This window comes from Sturnus vulgaris, chromosome 4 (assembly GCF_052056855.1).
Source record: "Sturnus vulgaris isolate bStuVul1 chromosome 4, bStuVul1.hap1, whole genome shotgun sequence".
In the NCBI taxonomy this organism is placed as follows: Eukaryota; Metazoa; Chordata; class Aves; order Passeriformes; family Sturnidae; genus Sturnus; species Sturnus vulgaris.
Window position 1 is genome coordinate 7,962,938 of NC_142246.1, and position 25,101 is coordinate 7,988,038.

At 40.3% G+C, this 25,101-nt stretch overlaps 1 protein-coding gene across 1 annotated transcript; it reads right to left on the bottom strand.

Moving 5' to 3' along the window:
* Positions 1-1,391: 1,391 nt before the first annotated feature.
* Positions 1,392-24,756, bottom strand: NELFA (negative elongation factor complex member A). Its single transcript, XM_014895235.2, has 11 exons — positions 24,389-24,756; positions 17,221-17,392; positions 15,975-16,136; positions 14,973-15,062; positions 13,040-13,170; positions 12,803-12,872; positions 11,898-11,986; positions 10,655-10,766; positions 8,231-8,484; positions 7,143-7,242; positions 1,392-5,663 (listed from the first exon to the last, which is right to left on the bottom strand). The coding sequence occupies exons 1-11, from the start codon at positions 24,638-24,640 to the stop codon at positions 5,479-5,481; spliced, it is 1,617 nt and encodes a 538-aa protein (XP_014750721.1). The 5' UTR covers positions 24,641-24,756; the 3' UTR covers positions 1,392-5,478.
* Between the last annotated feature and the right edge of the window lie 345 nt (positions 24,757-25,101).

Sequence of the window (25,101 nt, forward strand, 5' to 3'; positions counted from 1 at the left end):
ATGGGTAGGGACACCTTCCACTAGACCAGGTTTTTCCAAGGCCCATCCAACCTGGCCTTGAGCAATTCCAGGGATGGTACAATGCAAGTGTCTTGAAACAGAGCAAGTTCTGGAAACAATCACCTCATTTACTTTAGAACAGTCAGGTTTTGCTTCTTGCCTAATTCTCCCTTTGCTGCTCTCAGGAGAGCCTGTACACACACACACCCCCCCACGTGGCAGGAGAGTGGAGTGGAGTCTGAGATGTTCAAGATCTCTCTAAAGGCAATTGGAATACAGGACAGCATCTGGCACAGGCTTGTCCAGGTCTAGAAGAGGCCATGTTTGGTCCATCATCAGTCTTAAGGGTTAGACCTAGAGCAACATCCTAAATATTACATCCCCTACAGTCTTTTTCCAGCTAAGCCTCTCCAGAGTGTCCAGTGGCACAGAGACTGCTAAAACCAGCAGGGTCTGATTCTGCCCAAGCCAGCCTCAGCAGGCAGGTGAGCTGGCACATCCCTGTCCATGTGGAGTGTGCCAGGGTCTGGGCACCAGGAAATCTCAAAAAGCAAGTCCCCCAGGAAATGGCAAATGAAGTGTGTCTCAACCTCTCCCCAAAGCTTTCATCCCAAGCATTCTACCAGAGCAGCTGACCTGAAACAGAATTCCTTTCCTGGCTATTTGATAAGGTCAGCTTGACACAGAAAGAAACTTCTGACTATGTCTGGCACCACCCCAGCACAGGCAAGTGGAATAGACCCATTTCACACAGCTGCACATAGGGCAATTGGCATAAGGCCAGCCACACATCTCCATACAACACTGTAGGACAAACCTTCATGCTTATCACAGAACCAGACCCTAGGAGTAGTACATGAGCATGAAAACAGTTTGTAAAAACCCACAACAAACCCCACCCTAAAAACCACCAATCCCAAAACACACCCACCTTCTGCAGCACTCAAACTGAGAGAAGCCACCATTGCTCCAATTCAGATAAAGGCAGTGTTGAAGAACAACAAGGTTTATTCCACACTTCCATACCCCATCCACAGAACCTGGGGAAGGCAGATCTTCCTCACACCATCGGAACTCAGCTGTGGCTCAAGTGTTTCAGCACAGGTTCACCCACACACTGCAGACAACCAGGGATCACCAGCTTCCACTGAACCCACGCACAGAGCAAGAGCAGGCATTTCTGTAAATTACTCACAAACAGCCTAAACCAAAACCAGCACTTGTCAGCTTCGAAATGCCAACTCTGAAATGCACCTACAGAAACAATGTCACAAATCTGAAAAGATACACATTATCAGGCAATTTGGCTGTTTGGTCTCAGGCTGGTGGTACAGCAACTCAACTGTTAGTACAATGAACAATTTGGTTATTAAGAAGAGCATCAGTCCACATCCTTAGAAAATCTAAATTTTTTATTATACATACTGTATTACACTGAAAATACGTACCCAAAGACAGAATATTTTGAATTTACATCTGTACAGAAAAAAAACCAACCAAACAAAAACCAATAGAAAACATACGGGCTATGCTATAGATGTGACATTTTACAAAATGACAGTTTTTGTTAAAGGCACCAGATTCCCAGAGGGCTCTGGCTTAACATTTTTTAGTCTTTTTTTTTTTCCAGTCAGATCTTACTATGAAAATGTGATTCACTCTTAAACCGTGTGATGTCAAAGCCTCACGATTCTTTTATCTAGACAAGTGGTCTGTACTTGACACAACCTAGTAAGAGAAGTGACCAATTCCACATGGAGATGTCAAGCAACTACCAAAGGCCCCTCCCCACTGTATCCAGGATCCTATGGTATTGAAGTGAAAGATTAAATGGCAAAGCCAGGACTGAAAATCAGGTTAACCCACAAAATACCAGCCCAATACTAGAGTGTTAACTATACTAAGCCTAGACTGGTTTGCATGGAGGTAACTACAAAGCATTGGAGTAGCAAAAGAATGAACAGAAAGATGGAATCTGTGATCAGAACTCTTGCTCAGCATCCTTCCTGGGCTCCCTTTCTTCATTACACTAATTTCACTCTTTCTGGTCCTTACAGCACATATGAAAGAAAACGGAAACTTCAGAAACCTAGCACTTACTATAGGACAAGTTGTTGAAGAACCCTGGGTAAGATGAACGTGCTCTTTCTCCCCTAAAAGTTTGGACAGGACAGGGAAAACAACAAGCCACTTTCATTGCTTCTTTCTCCAGAATTCCACACTCAAATCAAAGCAGCTTATTCATCTCATGCCTAGGCTTGCACAGACAGGGGCTTCTCTACAAGCAAGGGCAAGAGAAACTGAGACATCTCCCTTGAGGTGCAGTTCAAACCCAAAATTCTAAAGTTTGAGCTTGCTATTTCCTAAAACTTCATGCTTGGATAGAGGGACGAGGAAAGGACAAAAGCAAAGTTTTAAGGAAAGTCTGAATTACTTCTCTGGTGAACTCAGTACATCTGCAAGTCATTCTAGAGTAAAGAAATGCCTTTGTTTAACCTTACAGCACACACTGAGCCTCACTGAGTAGTTTCACATCCAAGTGACTGAGTCTTCAAGACAAAAAATGTCAAGTGCCAAGGCCAGATTTTGTTCTGTATGTAACAATTCCAATATATTGGAATTTCAATATTGAAGTTGCCCCTTCTGATTTGTCTGGCATTATTCCTACTTTCAGAACACATATTTGATGATTTCATTCACTGAACCAAAGAACTCCATGTAGTTTTACTTCTTACTGTATAATTTTAACAATGTTGCAGAAACTTCCCTTTCTTTAGGCATTTAAACAGATTCCAGATTCACAGATCAAGTTGAAGTAATGCTCTGGTATTGAGGGTCATAGAGTGACTTTAAAAAATAATTTATTTTTGCAGTGTTAAATTGTCTCATCCTACTGAGTTAACGGAATTAAAAACATACTATAGTTCTACTTAAAATTTCCATTTATTGCCTATGACTGACTTTAGACAAACAGGCCTGGAGACCAACTGCATTATGCAGCAATTACAAACAGCAGCATGGTTAAGCTTCCTACATACTACTGCACTCAAATGACTCCACTGCATTCTAGAAGGGCTTCTGGAAGAGCAGAGGGACAGCTATCTCCACCCAAAGCACAGGTCTGAAATGCAGACTTCTGTGGACCCAGAAAGTTTCGTGAGGGACCACCATTAATCTCAAGCAAGCCAGAAGAGCCACCACACAGCAGCTCCTGACCATGACTGAACTGCACAGGTCTTGCACCAAGAGTTTACAATGACAGTGCACACCCCCCAAGCCAGCCAATTTTCTAAGTGCTCTTTCTTAACAACTGTATCTGATACTTGCAGCCCATCTAGCAAGCAGAACAGTTAAGACAGAAGCATCATACACGTTTACAGAAAACTGGTCATCACAAGGAAACTTGAAAATCTGAATGCAGACAACAAAAGGAATGTCACTTTTCTTTAAACCTTTCTTCTAAAAGATCAATACTTTCACATCCTATCGTTAGCCCTCACTGTGTAACACTCTAAAACCAAATAAGTTTCTACTAAACTCCTAAAAACTAAAACTCACTACTCACTCTCACTTGTCAAGCTGTTTTCTAACTGTTTAAAAAGAAAAGTTGGAATCAAAATTACAATCTACATTGTTTCTGAAATGGGTAATTCTGGGGAGGACAGCCCCGATGTGACAGTTATATGTAACTTTCACACTAAAACATGCACAACGCTCTGTAACAGCAGCAGTTAGCATCAAATACCCTGCCCGTTACAGGAGCTAGAACATTCTTGTATTTGCTTAAATAAAATAAGGAAATCTACACTTTTGGTCACATCTTAAAACACTGTAGAATTCAGGGCATTTTTAAAAATATTATTTATACTTGCCCTGTCCTGTTGGGTAATTTGACTGAAAAACTAAGATTAAAATGCAATAAAAACTCCCTCCCAAAAAAAGACTCTAATCAAACATCTAAATGTCTTTATTAGTATACAAGTGTACTATGGGATTTGGTCTGCTTTTTTTTTTTCCCCAGGAATAAAAAGGAACAAATAAAAAGCCTCATTTTGTCCTAAAAGTTCTATTTCAACATGAACCTTTAAGTCAGCCCAAGGTACCTCCTCAACACCACTCTGCTACTCATCTTTGTATTTCGTCCTTCAAGGCAGCATTCCCAACCAAGCACAGCTCCACACACAAGTACTGGCAGAAACCAGACACTGAATCCAAGACTCCTTCAAATGATGAAGCCAAGTCTCCCAAGAAGGAATCCTGACTTATGTACATAAATCCTCTCAGTAAATGCCAGCTTTGTTTGTACTATTAAAGCCGGGTTACACCAGTGGTATGAACACAGTTAAAAAGATAAAAACGTGCTTCTACTAACAGGGGACAAGTACAAGGCACATTTATATGCCAGTGTAATTGTGGTCACATTAGCAATGATACTGATAAAACTACACTGGTAAGAACCACAGCTACAGTCACTCAAAACTTTTTGGGTCAGGGCTTAGCAATCAAACACTTGATGACTGCTCAACCAAACATACAGTAACAGTGCCTCAAGACAACAAAACTACTCATATTTGTCTCAACCATTTCTAGGGCCATTTTAAATTAAGCTCCAATTGGTTTTGAGATGTAGTTGTTTCCCTTCCTCTAGGTAAGTTATGCTGTGCAAAGGGCTTGTTATGCAAGAGCCGTAAATCAACTTCTACCCCAAGACTCCTACGGAAAGGAACTAACACTTCCAGGCAGTGACAAGCCACAGTTACTTTTATAATTTTGATGGGTTTTTTTCTTCAGAAAGTTATGATACTCAGTTTCTGTCTATCTCAAATAATGCCAAATATAGATTAACTCATGCTGGGCATGTACATTGACAATATAGAGTTAATAAAGCTGCTCAATCTCATCCTGTGACCCAAGCATAAATAAGCTAAACATACAGTGGGTACCTTTAGACACTGACATCTACCATCTGCAATAGTTATACTGCAGCTGAAATACAAAATTATCAAGCACCGACCTGTGGTGTTTCAAACATCCATTCTTATGATAGAACTCATGTTGCCAAAGAAAATGTTTTTACAATAAAGATCTGTGCCCTCAGTCAGCAGTAAACTGTGAGTGACTGTGCATTAGTCTTCTCTTCTGGTACTTAGCAGTAAACTGCTTCCATCTGTAACCTTTCAGCTCTGATCTCCTTTTTCAGCATCCTGAACTGCAGGAAAACAAAAACACACCAACAATGTCCCCCCACCCAAGATCATCTTTCCCTCTCCCAAGATTAATGGAAAAAAAAAAAAAAAAGAGTGAGTTTGACACCATCATCTTCTGTGTTCACTGAGCTCAGTTTGGTTGAAGAGCACAGCTTCTACTGTGGAGGGTAATAAGAAATGTACACATGAATGCCATTTTGTACAGTTGACATACTCTATGAGCTGGTTGACTCTAAGCTTGATTTGGTCCAGTCTGCTGCTGCTGCATCTCTTAGGAAACATTAGTTATAGGTTTGTACTTCTTGAATCTGGTCCATTCACCGGTAGCATAGTTCATTTCAAAGACTGTGTCAACCAACATAGTGGTGCTGCCCGTGCCATCTGCCTTTGGTAAATCTTCTGTATGTTCACTAAGTTTAATTTGGATGATGTCACCTTGCTCTTGACAAGGATTCTCTGCAGAAACAAAGAGAGAAACACGTTATACATTTCACCAGTATATTAGACAATATAGGGGGTTCTTATGCTGAAAAAAATCCAAAACAAAACACAAACAACAACTCTCAAACCCAAAGCTGAGCAAACCACAAAGTCTCAGGAGTATGGAGGGAGGAAAATCTGAGTTTTAAAAATAACAAAACCAGACCCCAAAAGATGAAGCTCAAGGCTAAAGTAATTGGAAGAACAATAAAAGAGGGACTAAACCTGACAGTGTAATTTCTCTCCGGCTCAAGAGTCAGAAGAGAAGCTTATATTTAAGTGGAGTTGGTAAACTTGAACTACCAGAGTTACTTTACTTGGGAGACAGTTTGCAGTTAAATGCCTCAAGAATTTTTAGCTGTTAAGGAAGCCCAAAAAGCTTCACTGAAACCACTTGTCCCAGACTCAGTTCCATGCCAGTAGAATTTTTATATGTTACACTTCAAGGTACTGGAATGGTGCTGAAGAATATCAGTTGGCAGTTATTTATCTAACCTTCAGAAGGTGCTGACATCATTACTGAAGGAATTCATATTCATATATACTTTACTATATATATATGTGAATTTATATCACACACACTTCCAAAATAATAATTTTACCTCGCATTAGATAAAGCTGTCCATGTAGATGTTAAAGTGTTAAAGTATTAAAGTACAGCCTTCTACTGCAATATGAAGTAGCACTGAGTACACCATCATTAATGCAATATGCACCAAATGTAAATCACCACAGTAACTCTGCTCATCCTCACTAGTGTACTGCATTACTCCAAATGCATGAGCCATACTTAGGCTGCAGGACCCTGGTGATAAGAGCCCCCAAATACCAAATTAGAAACTAGAGCTAGTGCAGATGATGGAGTTCACTTAAGGACTCTTAAGCCCCTTCTCATCTTACATCCAATAATCTTCTAGGTAAAACAGCTTTGGTCTATCAAGGCCAACATAACAAAATCCACCTATGAGACAGCTTATCTCCCTGTGATTCACAGCACCAGTTGTTATCTAAAGTCTCTGAGACAACAGTTGCCAGTTTCTAAAGCAAGGAATTAGCAAAGAGGTTCTGTACTACCCGACTGGTACATCAACTGGCCACAAAAGAACTTACATTCACTGGTCCTCTAGGCAGAGCAACAGCACCCAACCACTTTGTTTTCACTGCTTACCAGCTGCTTTGTTTCTCTTTAACCCTAAGCCATGAGTGAGTTCAGTTATATTGTGGTCAGCAGCTGTTCTGGCAGAGCAGTTGATTTAGTGGAAATGGGCCCTAAAGATTAATTTCCAGATAGTCAGAACTATAATTCATAAAATTATGTAGAGTCCAGTGTAAAGCAAAGTGTCCAGCACATACAGACAAAGCTAAAGCAATACACTGTCATGCACATTTAGAAATGCCAGGCTGTATTTCAGATTTGTGTACTCAGAAGCAAGCTAAATTAATATCAATACATGCCTCTGGATCCTGCCATGAATCCAAGTATAAGAGCCTTTTCTGGCCTTGTAACTTTGTTTGCAGTCTTGAACATTTCCTGTGCAGCATACATTTGCTCCCTCTGTAACAGACAGAACAAATGTCAATTCAGTTGAGAAAAACTCTGCCCACAGATGAGCATAAAAGAATAAGGGGAAAGGTTGTAGGACCTACAAAAAGTTAACAAAAAAGGCATCTTAACCTCAAGGCTTCCTCTCTGCAATACTTACACCTAACATGCACCGCAGTGACAACTGAACTCTGGACATTGAGAAAAACACCCCACCTTCAAATAGTTACAGAAACATGTGAGAGGCTTAATGTTTATGTTATCAATTTTGTGTTCTTTATGACATTAGGGAAAAAAGAAAGTAATCCAGTCTTTCGCTAAAATCTAACAAACCCAGGCTGGCAGTAATTTCAGAGGATTTCTTTTCCTTTAATAAATGCAGTAGAGGTACTGAAAAGAAGTAACACAGCATGCTAAAGTTCAGATCTTGTAAGCCAGGCTTACAGATGTGCTTAGCAGTCTTCAGATCAGTTGCATCTTGAATTGAACTCCAGGCATGCACATAATATATACCAAAGTACCAGGAATAAGAAGCTTCAAGATATATCCCCACTCTCAGGCTTTGAAAAACATGTAATGGAGAGATGAGGTGGATCAGAAATAAAACCTTTCACCTTAAAAGAATCTATTAATGTATTTTCTTCCCGTTACAGTAATGTCAGGACAATTTAAAGCAATTTATATTATGTGCAATTGGCTAGGCAATTTCTGCTGGAAATATACCTTTCTCCCAAAATTATTTACAATGAGCAACACATTATTTTACATAACAAACAGGATTAAGTAATGACATCATATTGCAACATTAACACCACACAACTAAAAAGGTTGTGAATAGCATTTAGACAGCAATGCTAAATCACAAAGTATTTTCGTAATCTTTGGTTATAAAAAAGCAGCCTCAACCACTCCATGATCCAAAGGCCAAGAAATGCCAACACAGAAATGAGATCCAATCCACATCAAAACCATCAGTCAAAAGGAACCTGTTTTTACTTACTGTGAGAGAGAGGCTTTTCTTGGGTGGTGGCTGTTGTTGAGTTTGGGGAGCCACTTGTGGTGCCTGTGCTGCAGGGGAGATGGCAGGAGGTGTGGTGGGTGTTAGAGGTGAGGTAGGTGTAGCTGCAGGGGGATTAGAGTTACTGTTGTACATGGGTGTTCTTTGTTTGAACTGTGCAGGGAGAGTTGTAGCATTTGGAGCTGCAGGCTCTTCAGTCTGTCTGTTGGTCTGCAAGGCCTCTCGTGCAGAGCCAGCTGCAAAAACCAGTCAGGATAATTAAAAACATTATTATCCACAAATAGGGATTAGCATCACCAGTGGCCTTTATAGAAAGCTAAAATCTCTGATGATTCCATTTTAGCACCACGATTCAATATGCCATCTAATATCCATGTGAAAAACTTAAGAGCTAATGCTCTTTCCACTCAATTATCTTTAGAAATAATTAGACAATAGAGTAACTGGCTGTTCAATATGGATACACTATATTTAGCATCAAATTTGATGTTTAATATGTTTAATCAATATACGATTCATTAAATTAAAGCTGCTATACTTAGTTTTTAGTTTATATAACAACTGTACTCTGATCCTACCAGGATTGTTGCTGTACTATTACATAGAGAAAGTCCAAAAATATTTCATCAGTTGCTACCTAATGTAATGGCAGCTTTCAAAGAAAGTGCCATTAAGATACTGAAAATACAAATATACTTTAACAGATGTCAGAATTTAATGCAGTCTTCACAAATCATTTGTTATTTAAACACTAAGTTAAAACCCCAAAACTCTGACAAGGCCTAACTCTGTTCTTTCTCAAAGCTGATCCATTCACCTGCATTAAGGAAGTTACACTATTCCAAACCTGGCTGCAGTTGGAGGCAACTCATGAAATCACAGCAGCTTGACCACGCAAGTTACCATCTGTCCAGCCAGTGGTAATTACCCAGTGGACACTATCTATGCTCTTTTGCAGCTCTTGGACACAGGCACAGCTGCTTAAGCACCCTTCACAAGCCTCATGAGGTTTAAGCTGACCTGTTTACACTGTGCTCACAGCAGACTAAAGGCAGATACACATCAGAGCTACACTGATGCCCTTCAGATCAGATTTTAGGAAATGAGATATCTATGGTTCTCCACCTTGGCACAGACATTGCAATGGTTTTAGCAATACTGGTATTTTTTAGTAGATGTGGAACAATTGAGAGGACAAACATTTGCAACTGTGAGTTATTCCTTATTCTTGTACAAGTTTTGTTACTGGCTTTGTCTCTTGTCAGAATAAAGTAATAAAGTACATTCATAAAGTAATGTCTTAATTATGCAACCTCAGATTACATGAGGCCAAATCTGTGGATCTTCTGTGTGCATCTTATATGAAGGAAACAGTTTTATGTTCCTTATCCATAAGAAAAGTTAAATACTCCATACTCCTGAAGGGAAGAGTAGAGAATAGAGAATTTTAAACCAGACTTTTCCTGCTGTTGAACACAATGCCAACACTCTGGAAAATAGTACTATAGCTGCTGACACACGGATGTGTTCTTGGCTGCATTCCTTCTGGAGATGAGAATTTTCTGCCAGAGAAAGATGTTCATGGACCATCAGAGAGATTCTGAACTGTTTTAAGTTCAAATGAAACGACTGGGTTTTGCATATGCAGTTTTCTATGGTGCCCAAAATGCCACAGTTCACAAGCAAAAGTAAAAATAATGTATTAAACTGAAATGTTGGACAGATCTGGTCATGAATCCCAGTCTCACACATCCGTTAGCACAAACTGATACATTCCTTTAAAGACTTCACACACAGCAGGGAAAGAGAAATAAAATCAAGTTGGTTAAAATAAATGAGTAGGAAAAAAGGACTCGTACAAGCTATTTTTTGTTATTGGCAATTTTCTAGAATTAAAAATAACAGCACTTTTAAGATACACAGGAGGTCAGCTATTACCTTTATTATACAAAGGTAAAAGAAAAATGGATGGCTTAATCCCAAACTGTGTGAAAGGTAATATGCATTTGCCTCCAGAAATAAAACTGATATCTGAAAGCAACTGCTTTGTATGTGCAAGTATATGTCTGCAGACTTATATCGACTTCTCTTTGGGGATTACAAAAGCTGGATTGTCTATTAATGTGTAAGAAAAAAGAACAAAACAGGAAATTGTTTCACTTACCCGACTTACCTAGCAGTCACACTAAACATTTAGAGCCAACAATTATTTTCTTTACTTAGGTTAAATGCTATGCCTGGTTTCCCCAGACTCAAAGGCTGGAGTCTTGCAATGGATTTATATTGCTAAGGTGGAGTTTCACTCAAGTTGAGGGACAGTAGGTTTGTAAACAAAAGAGCATGCAGACAATAAAACAGTACAGAGTTGGAGTTATCAGGTCCCCAGAGCAAAGAAGCATCTGTTACCTGGCTGTGTTTCAGAGCTTGGGATGTAGGAGGAAGACGGCACCACACTGGGGGTAGCAGGTAAGTAACTCGTAGAGGGTAGTGCAGGCTCATTGTTCAACGAGCCAAGTTTCTACAGGACAGAAAAGAAAGTATTAAAGCCACACTGCAAGTATTCATGGGCTCTTTCTGCATTTTAAATAAGATTTCAACATTAGTTTTTCTAAGATGTTCCTTTCGGGAACTTAACTGCAGATTCCTCTGTTAGGAGTCCTAACTAACAACCTGTTCAACACTAACTTTCTACTCCAAACATTAGAAATTTATGCAGATGGCACTCTGTGAAGAATGACACTCTAGGATTAAGTGATCTGCCAGAGGAAACATGCTCTTCACCATTACTGAGCAGAACCATGTTAATCCATGGGCATAAGGCCTACTGGGGATCACCCAGGAGAACAAAAAGGTCTCTGGGACACAGGCAAGCAGAAGGCAGCAGTAACTGCAAAAACACAATTGCCACTGAAACAGGCAGTCAACACCAACATGACTGATGCCATCTAGGATGATGAGGCTACAGAAAAAGCCTCATTTTGTACTTGATTATACATGACACTGCATACACAGCATAAAGACAGCAGCATGGTTGATGATTTCACTGCCTGATCCAGCCTTGTGAACATAAGGGGGTGATAGAGGAAAGAAGTTTTGGGGGAAATAAGTCTAACAGACAAAATCATTTAAAATATGATATCCTGTAAAATGTGGAACTTGCTAAAACGTTCTCTTAGCACTCTGCAGAAAGAGAGGCAATGACCTTCACTCCTGACTCCAGCCCACCAAGATCTGCCTGTATGTTGGCCTTGCCTTGTCACACGCTCCCAACAGAAAGTTTCTCACTCAAAAGCAAGGGCAGGACATAACATTCTTGTGGAACTTGCATCCTGACTGAGAAAAAGCTGCACCATGGTTTCTAATAGGCTGTATCTGAAATAGGAGGGAAAATGCCTACATATGACTTGTTCTCCCTTCCTCTGACAGAACAACTTATAGCAACAGATTTATTTATATTTTGGTGAAAATATAATGGAATTTTGGAAAAATTATGTAAAAATTTTTACATAAAGACACGTTTCAACTAGTAAAATACCATCACAGTTTTTAAGTGGTTTAAAATAGCACATGTCAAGGCTATAGTTTGTTTGTTTCTTGTTTTTTTTTTTTACTGGTTGGTTTTTGTTTGACTGATTTTGCTTGGTTTTACCTGTGTAGATACAAGGCCAGCAGCATAATCTGGGGTAGCATTTTCTACTACTGTTTCTTCTTTGGCTTGTTTTTCCACAACTTCTGTATCTATTGCATAAAAACAGAAGTGAGTCCAAACATTTTTCAGAAATATTGAATATACTTTTTATACAAAGATATAAAAATGCATTTCTCAAAGTATGCTAAAACATGCTTGAAGAGGTATATGCTGAAATAGATACAAAAATCTCCAAACACAGTTTTATAATTAACCCAATAACGAACTGAACCACAGTGTACAGGATACAGCAACTGAGAAATCTGATACTAGAAAGCATGAAAGCCCAAGTAACATTTTAATATTGTTTTGTTCTGAGGTGGTATTATTTTTTTGTGACAAATACAAAAAAGTTGTTTTGGGACAAATATGCTGCATAGTGTATCTTCTTGATATGGTTAAGTAGGGCACTACCCTGTCAATTGCCTTAAAAGCAGTGTATCAGATATTATTCACTTGCTAAGATCTCTCAGCCAAAATTTTGAAGAGTGCTATAAACTTTTTCAACATTACTTTCACCTAATTTACATGGCCATACAGCCAGTAGAAGTGAGCACATGAAAGTAACTCAGAAAAATTCTAGTGCTGAAGCTACTCACACATCTATAGGCTGCCCCAAGTACAACTGATTAGCTCAATCCTTTCACATGATTGAGTTATATTATCTAGGCCAAGGCAATATGAGTAGGAGCATTGAAACAAGTGAAAATCTTCCCTTAAAAACCTGTTTAGGTTGGTTGATATCATAATTTTTTAAAGTTTAGCTCAGGCTAAGATTTAGCAAATTAAGAACAAAATGGTACTACAAATCTTGATCATATTTGCAGATGTACTGACAGCTTTTCTAAGTAGAATGCTGTACCAACCTAATGTCTTTCTTCTTCTCTTTGCTTCACGGCCAGCACCTACCATATCCAGCTCAGAGATATCTAGAAGCTAAAAAGAGACCACAGAGAATTAATCATTGTTAAATGCATACAGTTGATCTCTAAATATCATCCTCAGTTTTTTTCCCTTTAATATATTGATTCAAAGCAGCAGCAGCAGAAATTCACTTTAGGTGAGAGAAGAGAGCTGAGCAGAAAAACAAGGAGTGCACCTACCTTTACCCCCCTTTCTTTGCGCAAAGGTGTTCTTGAGGGAGGAATAGGAGTTCTGTTTCCAGAAGGACTAAAAACACTGGTTGCTGAAGTACTCCTGAAAGGAGCTTGTTTTGGTATTCCTTTGAGTGGTGCTTAGGGAAGAGCAAAGAAAGCAACAACTGAAATATGTGTTTAACTGGTTATGAAAAATGCTTAAAGCAAGTTCTTCAGCTCTTCCCCTTATTAATGCACACACTACCTGCCCTTTAAAACATTTAAAATGTGGAATTGGCTATTACACTACATGTCCCTCAAAGGTCAATTAGGTTTTACTCTTCCAAAAAGGAGTAAGAGCCAATGCTTGCAATCCCATTCTACATGAAGTAATCAAACAGGTGCACTGCTAACAAAATTAATTTTCCTATACACACAGATGCTTTCCTCATTTGTAAAAAATAAACTCTGAACATGTGAAACAGTACAGGACATTAATCTTTTGAATCCAATTATTGCCAAAGTTGCTCTTTGATTTTCACAATCTAATTATTTGTTAAAACGGCATTTAACCAAAAATCTTAGCCAAGCTACTGCAGAGCTAAGGGGTCATGATCTACTGCAAAGTTAAGTTACAGCCTCACACAGAGGTATGAAATTCTAGAGCTGCTGTTTGCACAAGGAGGACCCAGTCTGGGTGTACAGTGCAAACAGAACACCTGCTGTCTCAATACCCAGTAGCATCAGCTACACCTGTAAGCATCTGGTTCCTCCCAACTCTAGGATGCTGCCCTTCCACCTCACACTTAATGTTACCACTAAACAGCAATCTTTTAACTATTAAAAGATATGGGATACAAATACAGATCTATCAGGTCTTTGAGCTTCCTGACAATTTCATTATGCCCTGTAAGTTGAAAATAAACAGAGAACTTCAGTTTGAGCTTAGAGACTCTGTATCCCTCTAAACGTTGTACTGAAAATATTTTCACCATAGGATAATGCTCTGACCCATGTGAGTACCTTTTAGCAGGGCAAACCTCAGTGGGTCCCCAGCTCCTGTTTCTGGAGGCCAACAGGCTCTAAAGGCCAGGTCTAAGAACTGGCTTTAGTAATTCAACGGCTACACAGAATGCCAAGAACTAAGAGCCCTTTTCTATAATTTTTAGTTCAAATTACAGCTAGACCTTTTGCATTTTCTGCATGAACACGAGGCCAAACTTCAGCCCTCAAGGCCACATCTTAAATAGCATCAACACAAAGTACTTCATAGCTTCCAACCACAACACCAAGAAATCATTCAAAGGTTCACACCTCAGCATCACTGGTGGCCAGGCAACTTATACCTGTGCAGTGACTTAAGAGTACATAACTAATTTTAAACCCTCTTCCCACACCGTATTTGAAAAATTCAAGCAGTTCAGGAACTTCAGCAAACAGCTGAAATGCATTAATACAAAGCTGAAGGATCCTTCCACAGGTTTGCCATGTAGAATTCACTGCTCAACCTTGGCTGAGAGAACACACTGTACCCTCTTCTTTCTCCAGACAGAATTACCCAAATACAAGATAGTTTCAGTTTACTTCACAGCATTTCAAAGAGCACAGCAGACTACTGTGTTCCACTCCACTCCCTTTTGGAGCAACATGGCTTAGTCAGGAGTTATTCCTGGAGTGATGCAAATTAAATTCCTATCAAAGTCTATAGGCATGATCTAGCTGCATAGTTTAGAAGTATGGCAGATATACTTGCCATTTAAAAAAACCCACACACTGTTGTTCTTTCTGACAAGATATGTCAGAAATGTTTAAGTATCAGGAGAGAGGGAGGCAGAAAGGGAGAAATCCTTCGCTTCAAAAAAAAAAATTAAGCTTTTGTAAAAAACAGATGGTAATTATATTCTTCATCAGGGCCACATTATCAGGTTTTCTTTCTGAGAACTGATGAAATGAGCCATACTTGTTGTATCTATCTTCTTGACCAGTCCCCTGCCTTTGGCATGGAAAGGCACTCCTGCAGTCTTCTTGAGCTGTTGAGCAGTTTCTGTTGCTAAAAGGAAAAATGGCTTTAGTTATTACAGAGCCTGTGCTGAAAATATACGACACATTGCTTCTTACATAAAATGTTATTAACTAATACATAAAGAGATAGAACAGCAGCAAAGAATTAGATTTTAATTAAAACCCTGCTCATTTATGTGAAATAAGCACAGTATTTGGAGAAAATGCAAAATCAATATGACTATGCAATGGACAAGGTGGCCTAAGCTAAAAGAAATTACCAGAATGGGCAATTCAATCAATAGAAATTTAATTTTTTTTTAAGTTACACAACACATTAAGAAAAGTTACAAATTTTGTATTTAGCCAGAGCAACTCAAATTACATGCAAGAAAGCAGCAAGCTGCTGCAACAGAACAGCAGCTGCATTAAACTATTTTAAGATCACTTAGATCAACCAACTATCAATACATACATGTACACATATGCTGCCTTTTGTTAAGAGAAAACCCTCTTGGTTTTTACATCCTAAAAAGCTATATTGAGTGAAAGACAGCATTAATTAGCAGCTTTTGATCTCTGCTCTAAAAGCACATGGCAAAATAAAACTGTTCTCATTTTACTTTTGTTTCAGGAGCTTTAACCAAAGCTGTCCCTCAGAAGTCTTCCCAACTGACTGTTCCATATACCCAGGAGAGGACCTATCTGTGCTTTATGAAGCTACAACTCTTTGTTTGCCTTGAAATCTGAACAGCACTTATATTAAGATTAGGATTTTAATGCAATCCTGGCTGGAATGACTTGCACCTGCTCTTCCACTCATCAGTCCATCCTCATCCAGGAAAGCTCTTGTAACAGAAAATTTTAATGTGTATCACCATTCTGGAGAATAAGACTGAATATACTGAATATAAATCTTCCTTCCACCACTTAATTTGTACACAATCTTAATACTACTTACACTTCTGCAAGAGTTCAGCTCTGAGAGTGGCACTTTTAGGTTTCCTTTTCAGCTGGAAATGTTTCACTGGGGGAGTAAGTGGCCCAGCTAGTGTTGTCAAGGCATTTTTGTTTAAGTATTGGCATTCCAACGGCAACATAGCTGAAGTTTCACATTCACTTACTGCATAAAGAGTTAACACAGTACACAGGGGTATTAGCACCTCTTTGACAGCTAATGACAAAACATTTTACAACTAGATTGTACAGGTGGTTTTAAATTTCAGATTACTTATATAAACACCAAGAGTAATTTAGTTCCAATTATTACACAATACATAACCAGTTCTAAGTATGTTTGTTTTTCCCATTATCTTCACAAAAGCTTCCATTTTAATTATACCTAGTCAAATTACAGGTATCTTAAATATGCTACTATTGTCAAAAAACGATAAAAATTATTGAATTCTCAGATTCCATAAAAATTACACATGAAAACCAAACTACTGAATGAAAATCCAAATCACAAGTGTGAACAGACAAATGATCACTTGTTTATAGAAAGAAAACAAAATGTTTCCACCTCCAAGCCATTTAATTATTGCTCTGCTGCAACCTCCAGCCCCAGACCATGTCTGTCCATGAATGCCTGAAGGCTTTTTCTAGATAATGTGCTAAGATAAACCCACTGACGTGGGAGTAGTTTTGCATCACCATTTACTGTTTGAAGCAGCAACTGTGCAAGTGCCTGACCCCATATTTTCACCTGCTGGGCAATCTGTAGCTACGTGGCCCCAACAGCACAACTCTTCCTGAGATCAGTCTCCCTCCAGCACTGTCACCTGCAGTCCCTGCCCAGGACAGTGCGGTGCTTCCACATGAGACAGAGACTCGCTGTTGTCTTGGGTACCACAAATGGGAGACAGAGCAACACAGAAAAAGCCTCTTCTGCCTAAGCTGCAGCACAGCCTGTCTGTGGTACCAATGAATCCACACACACTTTTGTGCTGCCCTTCGCACTCCGGGCAATAACTGACATTAAATTCTGATGATATGTGAAAAGACAATTTAAGAAGGTACCATTCCTCAAATACCACAGTTCCCAGTCCAGTAACATTCCAGGTCATGAACTGTGATAGTTCAGAGACAAGACAGTGCTTGCTCTCATACCTCTCCTGTTAAGGCAGCAAGGCTGCCTGTGAAATGACAGGTTATTCCTAAAAAAAGGCACCACGTTCCTGCAATTTTCACCAACAGAAAAGGCTTACCTTTCTCTCTAAGCTCTCCTAAAATATCTTGAACATTGGGATTCTGTTCTTCAAGATCAAGGTTAAGGGAGCCAGTATCTGGAAAGGATTTTAAAATATCAGCTACCATTAAGACCCAGGGGTCTGAATCCAAGGTAGCGAGCTGGATAATTTCAGTCAGTGCCCCTTTCATCTAACAAAAAAAGAAAAAGAAAATCAACCAATTGGAAACAGTTTTAAACAGGTTATAGTTGGATTTATTTTAAAAACACACAAACATGCACAATGTTTTTACTGGGAAGGGACGAGGGAAACTGTTTCAACACAGTTACACATTAACTCTAGAACCAAGAGAAGAATAAACCAAGGTAATTTTTTTTATACTGCTTTCAGCCAATCTAACCCAAGTTTGCTTTGAGCTTTTGGCAGCTCAAAGCTTTGTTTAGCACTGGGCATTTTTACTAAAAGCAGCAGCCAAATTTTTACATTACTGTCTTCTTCTGTTTTACACTCATACTCCCTGTGGGCCCACACCTTCTATTCAGTGACAGGAATATGCAAATATAATGCAATTTATTTAGTATAAGCATCTAAATGAAGATGTGCTCCTTGCCAGCCTAGAGCATAATTACAGACAGATTATAGCTGCATCATAATTGTCTTCAATATATTACTTAAGATTAGGCCAAAATAACCTAATCAATACTGTAGTGTTTGACAAAAATTATGTATTATCAAAGTAAACACAGCCCTCTGACATGCCTCAAGTAACAAGATTTTCTACCTACCCAAAGTCTCTATAGTCAGAAAAAAAGTTATTTTTCTATTTTGAAAAATGCAAAATAATGCATGAAGTAAAATTTAAGTTTAATTGTAATAGAATTTTTTAAATTACTGTTGGCACTATGGCATGAAAATCAAGGTGACTACAGCGAGGGGTTTACTTCATTCGCAAGTAAGTACAAACCCTCAAAGACTGAACACTCTTTTTTCCTAAGTAAATATTCATGTAAGAGTGACAGTATTAGCTTCAGAGAACTAAGATGTTTGAGATATTCTGTGTGCCTAACAAGCCACAAAACACAACAGTAAAATTACATAAAGTATTTTACCATACTCTATCTGCGTTGTATTAACACTGAAGAATGTACAAGCAAGTATAAGGAAATACATCAATTTTGATTTTTCACAACCCATTGTGGCACATATAGCTTAGTTACAGCCATCATGTTTCTGAAACCAGAAGACAAGCAAGAGACTCATCTTCACCTTTATGCTATATTTCTTTCCCTTTATTTAAATCACTCTTATATGGAAAGGTTTAATAAAATAAGCTTTCTGCTCCCCATTCCTCTACCATCCACTTTTAAAGCTCAGAGGCAAACATTGACATTTCTCAAGTCCTTTCATCCACACAGTGTTATTGCCCTCTCACTTTGGAAGTGTTTACAAGTCCACTACAGAGCCAGTTTGTCCTTTACCCCCTGCACGTTTTAGGGCTCACACATTATGTGCTTGTGAAACAAACTGTATCAGTACATCTGACCCCAAATGAGCATCTCTGTAGGTTTAAGCTTGACCAGCTCCTTGCAGTGACTGACTGCAGCCACACAAACACCAGAACCACAAAGAGGGGAGCGGGAAGAAGACACTACATGGGCCAGTTCCCATCTTCAGCAGTGCCATTGATTTGCCTTGGATTAAACTGAGCAAATAACCAGGACCACACATTGTTTAATGTGCTGTCAAATTTATCCAATGCTTACCCAGTGGAAAGAATCAATTTCTGAGGTTCTAGTCTTTGCTGTTCTCCACCGCTCATTTCTTCCTCAGTAAACATAACCCCACTAGATCCTCCACACACTTGTCCATCTCTCTATTCTAACCCTAAACTCCTCTTAACTAAAGCCACTTCTACAGTGGATGAGGATGACTGTGAACACTAGCAAAGCAAAGTCATTTGTTCTCTTATCTATAGTAAAGGAATCAAGGTACTGATTTACACAAAACACCCGGAAATCTAAAACATCCCAGAAGAGCTGATGAATTCATAGCTTTTACAAGCTTTTCTGTGGACACCACTAATGCAGGTAAGTGTACAGAATGTCATTTCCTTCATCAGAGCAAAGTCAGTCAATAGCTAGAGGAAAAATGTCTCTTGCATCCTCACAATTTACCCTTCATATCTACTTCACAAAACTCCCATTTGTACCAAAATTTCACAGAGCTACATGCCTACACTATGAAAGCTCCTGCAGAGCTCTGGTCTGGGATGTTGCATCCCCTCTGCTCTCAGGGCTGAAGTTCAGGCAAAAGTCTATGCCAAAACCCACAGCTTAACAAGCTTTTGGTTCCTTCAAGAAAGGAGCCCAGAAACAATTTCATTGCCTAGCATTGGGCAAATTCCTAAGTCCTCAAGACAGAAAGAACATGGTGGAAGAACAGCCACTATCACACACAGGGAAGCAAAGCACACTAACAAGTACTGTGAGCTAACCAGAGACCTTGCCTAAATATGACTTTGTATTTAACAAGCCTGGATTCAAGTTTTGACTCAGGTTTGTCTTCAAATGACAATTAAAACACACATTCCCACTTCACTGTTCAACTGGCAGCTAAAAGAAACATTTCATTCATGGTTTGAGAACGCATGAAAAGCAACTCTCCTACATGCAGTTTTCCTATTACTTTACAGGGCACAGCCATAATCCCAAATTCTTAGTTGTCTTTGATTGCAACACTGGGTCAGTAAGACTCCCATTAGCTCCAACCAGCATGTTGTTAGGCATAAACGTCAAGATGTGATGTAACATGTTCCAGTGTCTTTCTCATCTAAAATTGAAGGATCTCAAGTATTTTTCTCAGCCTGCTACCACACAAGAAAAAGTATAGGCCATGACTAGAAACATCTAGCAAGCAGGGATCAGGCAGGATGGGAAGTGGCTGGGAACAAAGGCAGATTAATAATGGCCGTGCAGGAAGGACAAACAGGACTGTGAGAAGGTATAAAAAAAGGAGGTGTTACTAGTAACATATAGTAGCATACAATGTGACAGTCCCAAGATGACTATTTACAAAGAATTCACATTTATTTGCTTTATGCTCTGCCTAAATTAATGCATATGACAATACTCTTAGACAACTGCATCAACAGTTGGCTAATAAACCAAATGAAGCTTTAATCTTTCTGAGGCTATATAAAATACAGTATTTACTAGGTAGGTGAATTATCATTATAGAGCATTTTCATTAAACTAAAAAGCATTGTATTGAAAACACAGTATTAATATTTACACAATACAAGCCCAGGATGGGTCAATACCACTATTGTATGTGGTTTGCATTTTAATAATGAAAAAGAGCTGAAGTGGCCAAGAGAAATATTGGATTAAAATACACCATTTTACATCACAGAGTAATTAGGAACTCTAAGTGCAGGCCATAAAAGTGCACAGCAGCCTGTGTGCTCTCAATACAAAGGGAAATGCAAGTGTCATATCTCCTCTTTCTCCTTTGCACTCCTACTCCACAATTCCCACTTCCCTGCATAGATGGCTCCTGGTGCACATAAGCCAGTACAAATAAACAGTTTTGATTTCTACTGTAATAAATGGGCAGGTCCCTGCTGGGATAGGGATCTTCCTCTCAAGGTAATTCAGAGAGCACAGAAGCACAGTCCTTGTTCCAGACTTGGCTGTAACATCACAGTCTAACCCTGAACAAATAAATTAAACATTGGCAGAAAAAGAAAGCTTGCACTTGCCATTGTGAATCAGGTTAACAAGAATATAATATGCAAAATAAACAGATATAACAGTTCTGCCAAATTCACAACTGAAACTCTGGTCAGCACTACACTGAGCTTTAGGCACCATTGCAAATAAGTGCAATTATCTAGAAAAAAAACTAGCAGATGAAAAGTCGTAAGATTCAAGAGTTTGCAAGTTCTGCACAGAGAATTTCCCACAGAGTGGGAAAGGAATTTTTGATAAATGCCTACAAAACACAAAATGAAAATGAGAGCCAATTATTCTTATTAGTCAGCAGGAACAAACATGCAGTAATGAGGTTCACAGCATGATAAAAAATTAGGTTTATTACCTGTCCCACAAGAATATTATGAGGATTAAGTCACTTATATCTATATAGTATTTGGAGTGTTGAATGAAAACATTATGAAAATTGAAAGCTATTACATATGAGGATAAAACCACTTAAGTGAAGGACTGAGCTTTCAAGAGACTCACTGAAGATTCACTTGTCTAGACTGAAGCTTTCACAGAGATTTAGAAAGGACCAGGAGCAATTAAATCCCTTCTAAACTAAATACCACCAGTTTCCTTGATTCCCACATTGTTTTTCACTCAAATGTCTGCTCCCAAATAGCTTCCGTGTTATTCTAAGCTTTCATGAAAATGCTACTCTACAGAAAACAGAAAAAAAGAAGATAAAATAACTCAGTTGAATCTGTTATCTAGAGAGGGGAATATGTTTTAACATGTAACATATCCTGTAGCTGCTATTGAGATTCCCAAAGCTTTACAAAGCTGATGCAATACATTTTCCAATACAATTAAGCTTCCAAATGCCAGCTCGGTGCTTCTCGCACATGATCGATACAGCTGGCACATGGCATGGGAAAGGCATACGACTTCCCAAAGACAATAATTAAGTACTCTCATAGTTAATTTTAATCATTTTCAGACATGGGGGGTGATTTCCAAGTGACAAATTCACATCCAGGCAGCTACAGCTACCCTGTCCTGGCAGGAAGGCACCCCTTCTAGCACTCCCCAACACACAAGCAGAGGCTGCTGCAGACATGTGCACAGCCAGTCTGGACACAGACATATTTATCTGTTTTCTGGATATTGTGTGCAAGGTACTCCATATCAATTAAAACATCGAAATTCTTGATAGTAAGTTAGTTTTATTTGTGCAGGTTTGTCACCTATCTTACCAAACTAACCACAAATGATGAGCGTCTGATAAGACAACATCCCCTTCTGTCAGCAGCTTGGTTACATCAGCTATTTTTACCATCTATAGAAGGAAGCCTGTAATGATAACAGTAGGCCTACCAGCAATGTTAAAGGCTCTGCCTCAAGATTTTTTTCTATTTTTAATCCTTTTTTTAAGGCCCTTCTCCCAGTTTAAGGAAAAAAAAAAATCACATGTTCCTGAAATAATTAGAGATGCTAAGGGTAGATGTCAATAACCATCATCAGCTTATAATGAAAACTTTTGACTGAACTCACAAACTCTACCAAACTGAAAAAACCACAATATTTTGTTATAGCAGTAACAAGAGCTTTACATTTGGAACACAAGCAATCACGCAGTAACGGGGCACACTGACTGACTTGCTCTTCTCTCCGTACACTTTCTATCTCCGCGGCTAACACAAGCACAGATCCAGGTGAGCTGCTGGCTGCCATCTTCCTCGGGTTTGGTTTAAAACGTTCACCCAGTAAACACTCCTGAAGCATTTCAACAAATTATTTCAGTTTGCCTGAATGCTACTCCCTCAAAGAGTTGCTATAAGTGCTAATTATGAAGGTCCCTAAGCTTTTTGAAGTTCTTTTCAATCTAAATACACCACTGATTTTTCTAAACACTGCAATACTAATTTCTTCCAGGCTACTTGGATTTTCACACTAAGTTCACAAGAATTTTGCAAACTCACAAGTTCACACGAGCTCTCATCCCCCTTTCTGGCCTTGATTATTTAGTTTGTCCAAAACACAACCCCATTTATCACACACAAGGATGACAGCTTGTTCACTGGACAGGCACTAAACTTTAAAAATTAGCATAAACATGCTGAATAAGAATTTTTTTTTTTTAAGTGAGACCAGTGTAACACAGTGAAGACTCATACAAATGCATGTGGCAAGACAAACACTGACATACACTAAATTATTGCTTAAAGATGATGCTTGCCCGTTTTCAGCCTAGAAGTGCACAAAAGATGAGCATTCAAGCTCAGCTTTGGATTGAGCATAACAATCCAAGTTAAATACCACACCCTGCCTGGTATATATGTATATTAAGCTTAAGAAGCAGCTGTGTCTTAGTCAAGAAAGAGACTGGCAAAAACACAGCTGAGGATATTCTACGTAGGAAGATGAAAACTAGCAACACACCACTTCCATAACTGTTACCAGGAAATACTACTTTACATGATGGAAATAGGAGAGGAATTTCTCCAACTGGCTGAAGAAATTTATTATTTCCAAACATTCTCCAGCTATTCCCCAAACATCTGTAGCTGCCTACTGGTAAGCCAGGTGAAGATGAGGTATGGTCCAGGACCAAGTGAAAAATCCTGCAGAGCCAGCTCAGACTCAAGCCAGCCACTTTATTAGCTGGGGTAGGACCAGCACCAACTGTTCCCAGAAAGGTAAAGAGAGGCAAACAAACAGCATGGCAATCTTCCCCAATCAAGACCTGACTGCAGCAGGGTGGGGAAAAGCACTGCTCAGTGCAGACCCCAGATAGTCCACTCCCAAAGTTTCAGCACTTGCTGCTGTCCTTCCTAAAGCCGAGATGCTCGACTTGTGCCACCTACACAGCTGCCAGTCCACTAAGGAAGGAGTGGAGGAAGCTGAACATACACACGACTGCTCCTAAACGATCCTGCCCCTATCCTAGCCCTCGCACAGCCACTGCCTCAGAAAAGCCCTCTTCCCTAAAAGGCACCCAAAACACAGCCCTACAAAGAGTCCCTGTGGGCCACACAATGGGTTTCACGTCCAAACTGCTTTCAAAAGGCTAGTGCCAACCAGGGAATCCCCGAAGAGCAGGAAGAGGAGGAGCAGCAGCAAAGCTCCCACTCTACTGACTCCCTTATCACCGGGAACCTCGGATCTTTTCCTCACACCGAGTTGGGAGACCTTCTTCGCTTATTCCTGACCGTCCAAAGAAGGCTGCGAAGGAGAGGCGGGGATGGCTGTGGGGACCAGCCCTACCACACGCCCCTGCCCTGAGGGGCTGCGGCCGCTCGGCTTCGCCCCGCGGGCGGCCCGGGGTCTCCCCTCCCCGCAGCCTCCGTGTGGAAAAAAAAGGGCGGGCGGGGGAGGTGGTGCTGGCACTACCCCCCTTCTCTCCCCTCACGCCATCTCCGACCTCTCCCCCTCAACACACACACGCGCGCCCCGCTTCCCTGCGACTCCCACCCGGCTCTCACCTCATCCACCGCCCGGCGGGGCAGGTGCAGCATCCCCAGGAGCAGCTTGAGCTTGACGGCCGAGGAAAGGCCGTGGAAACAGAGGCGGATGTTGTCGATGACCGAGGCCGTGAGCAGCGAGGCAATGCTCGGCGGCGCCCACAGCTCGTCCGTAGAGCCCAGTTTGTTGTGCAGCCACAGGCCGGTGTCGCTCTCCCGCATCGACGCCATCTTGGGAGCGGGGCGAAAAAAGAGGGGATTCTCGACGGGCATTTTATGAAGGCACCTAAAGGGAGGAAGGGAGGGGGTGAGGACCCCTGCGGGTCGCCGTCTTGTTCGTAAGCCAAAATGGCGGCGCCCAATGAGGTTGAGAAGGCGGATGGTCTGCCGTAACCTAAAATGGCGGCGCCCAGGAGACGAAATGTAATAAGGCGCTTCTCATGTCTCGCCAAATGCAAAATGGCGCCTGCCACAGCTCTTTGTCCGTATTGCAAGATGGCGCCGCTTCACTGTAGAGAAGCTCCGCTGTCAGCTCCAACTCATTGTCCCTCACAGCCCGCCCTGACTCCTCCTGGGCAGAAATGGGAGGAGAGCCGCGAGCGGCCCGCCGAGGCGCGGCGGGGCCGGGAGGCAGGGCTTCCTGCCCGAGGTGGGTTGGCCCCGCGCTTTCCGGAGCACCACGTCTCCTTCCCTCACAGCCCCCAAGGGCGGCCCGTGTTCCCACCCAGCACCGC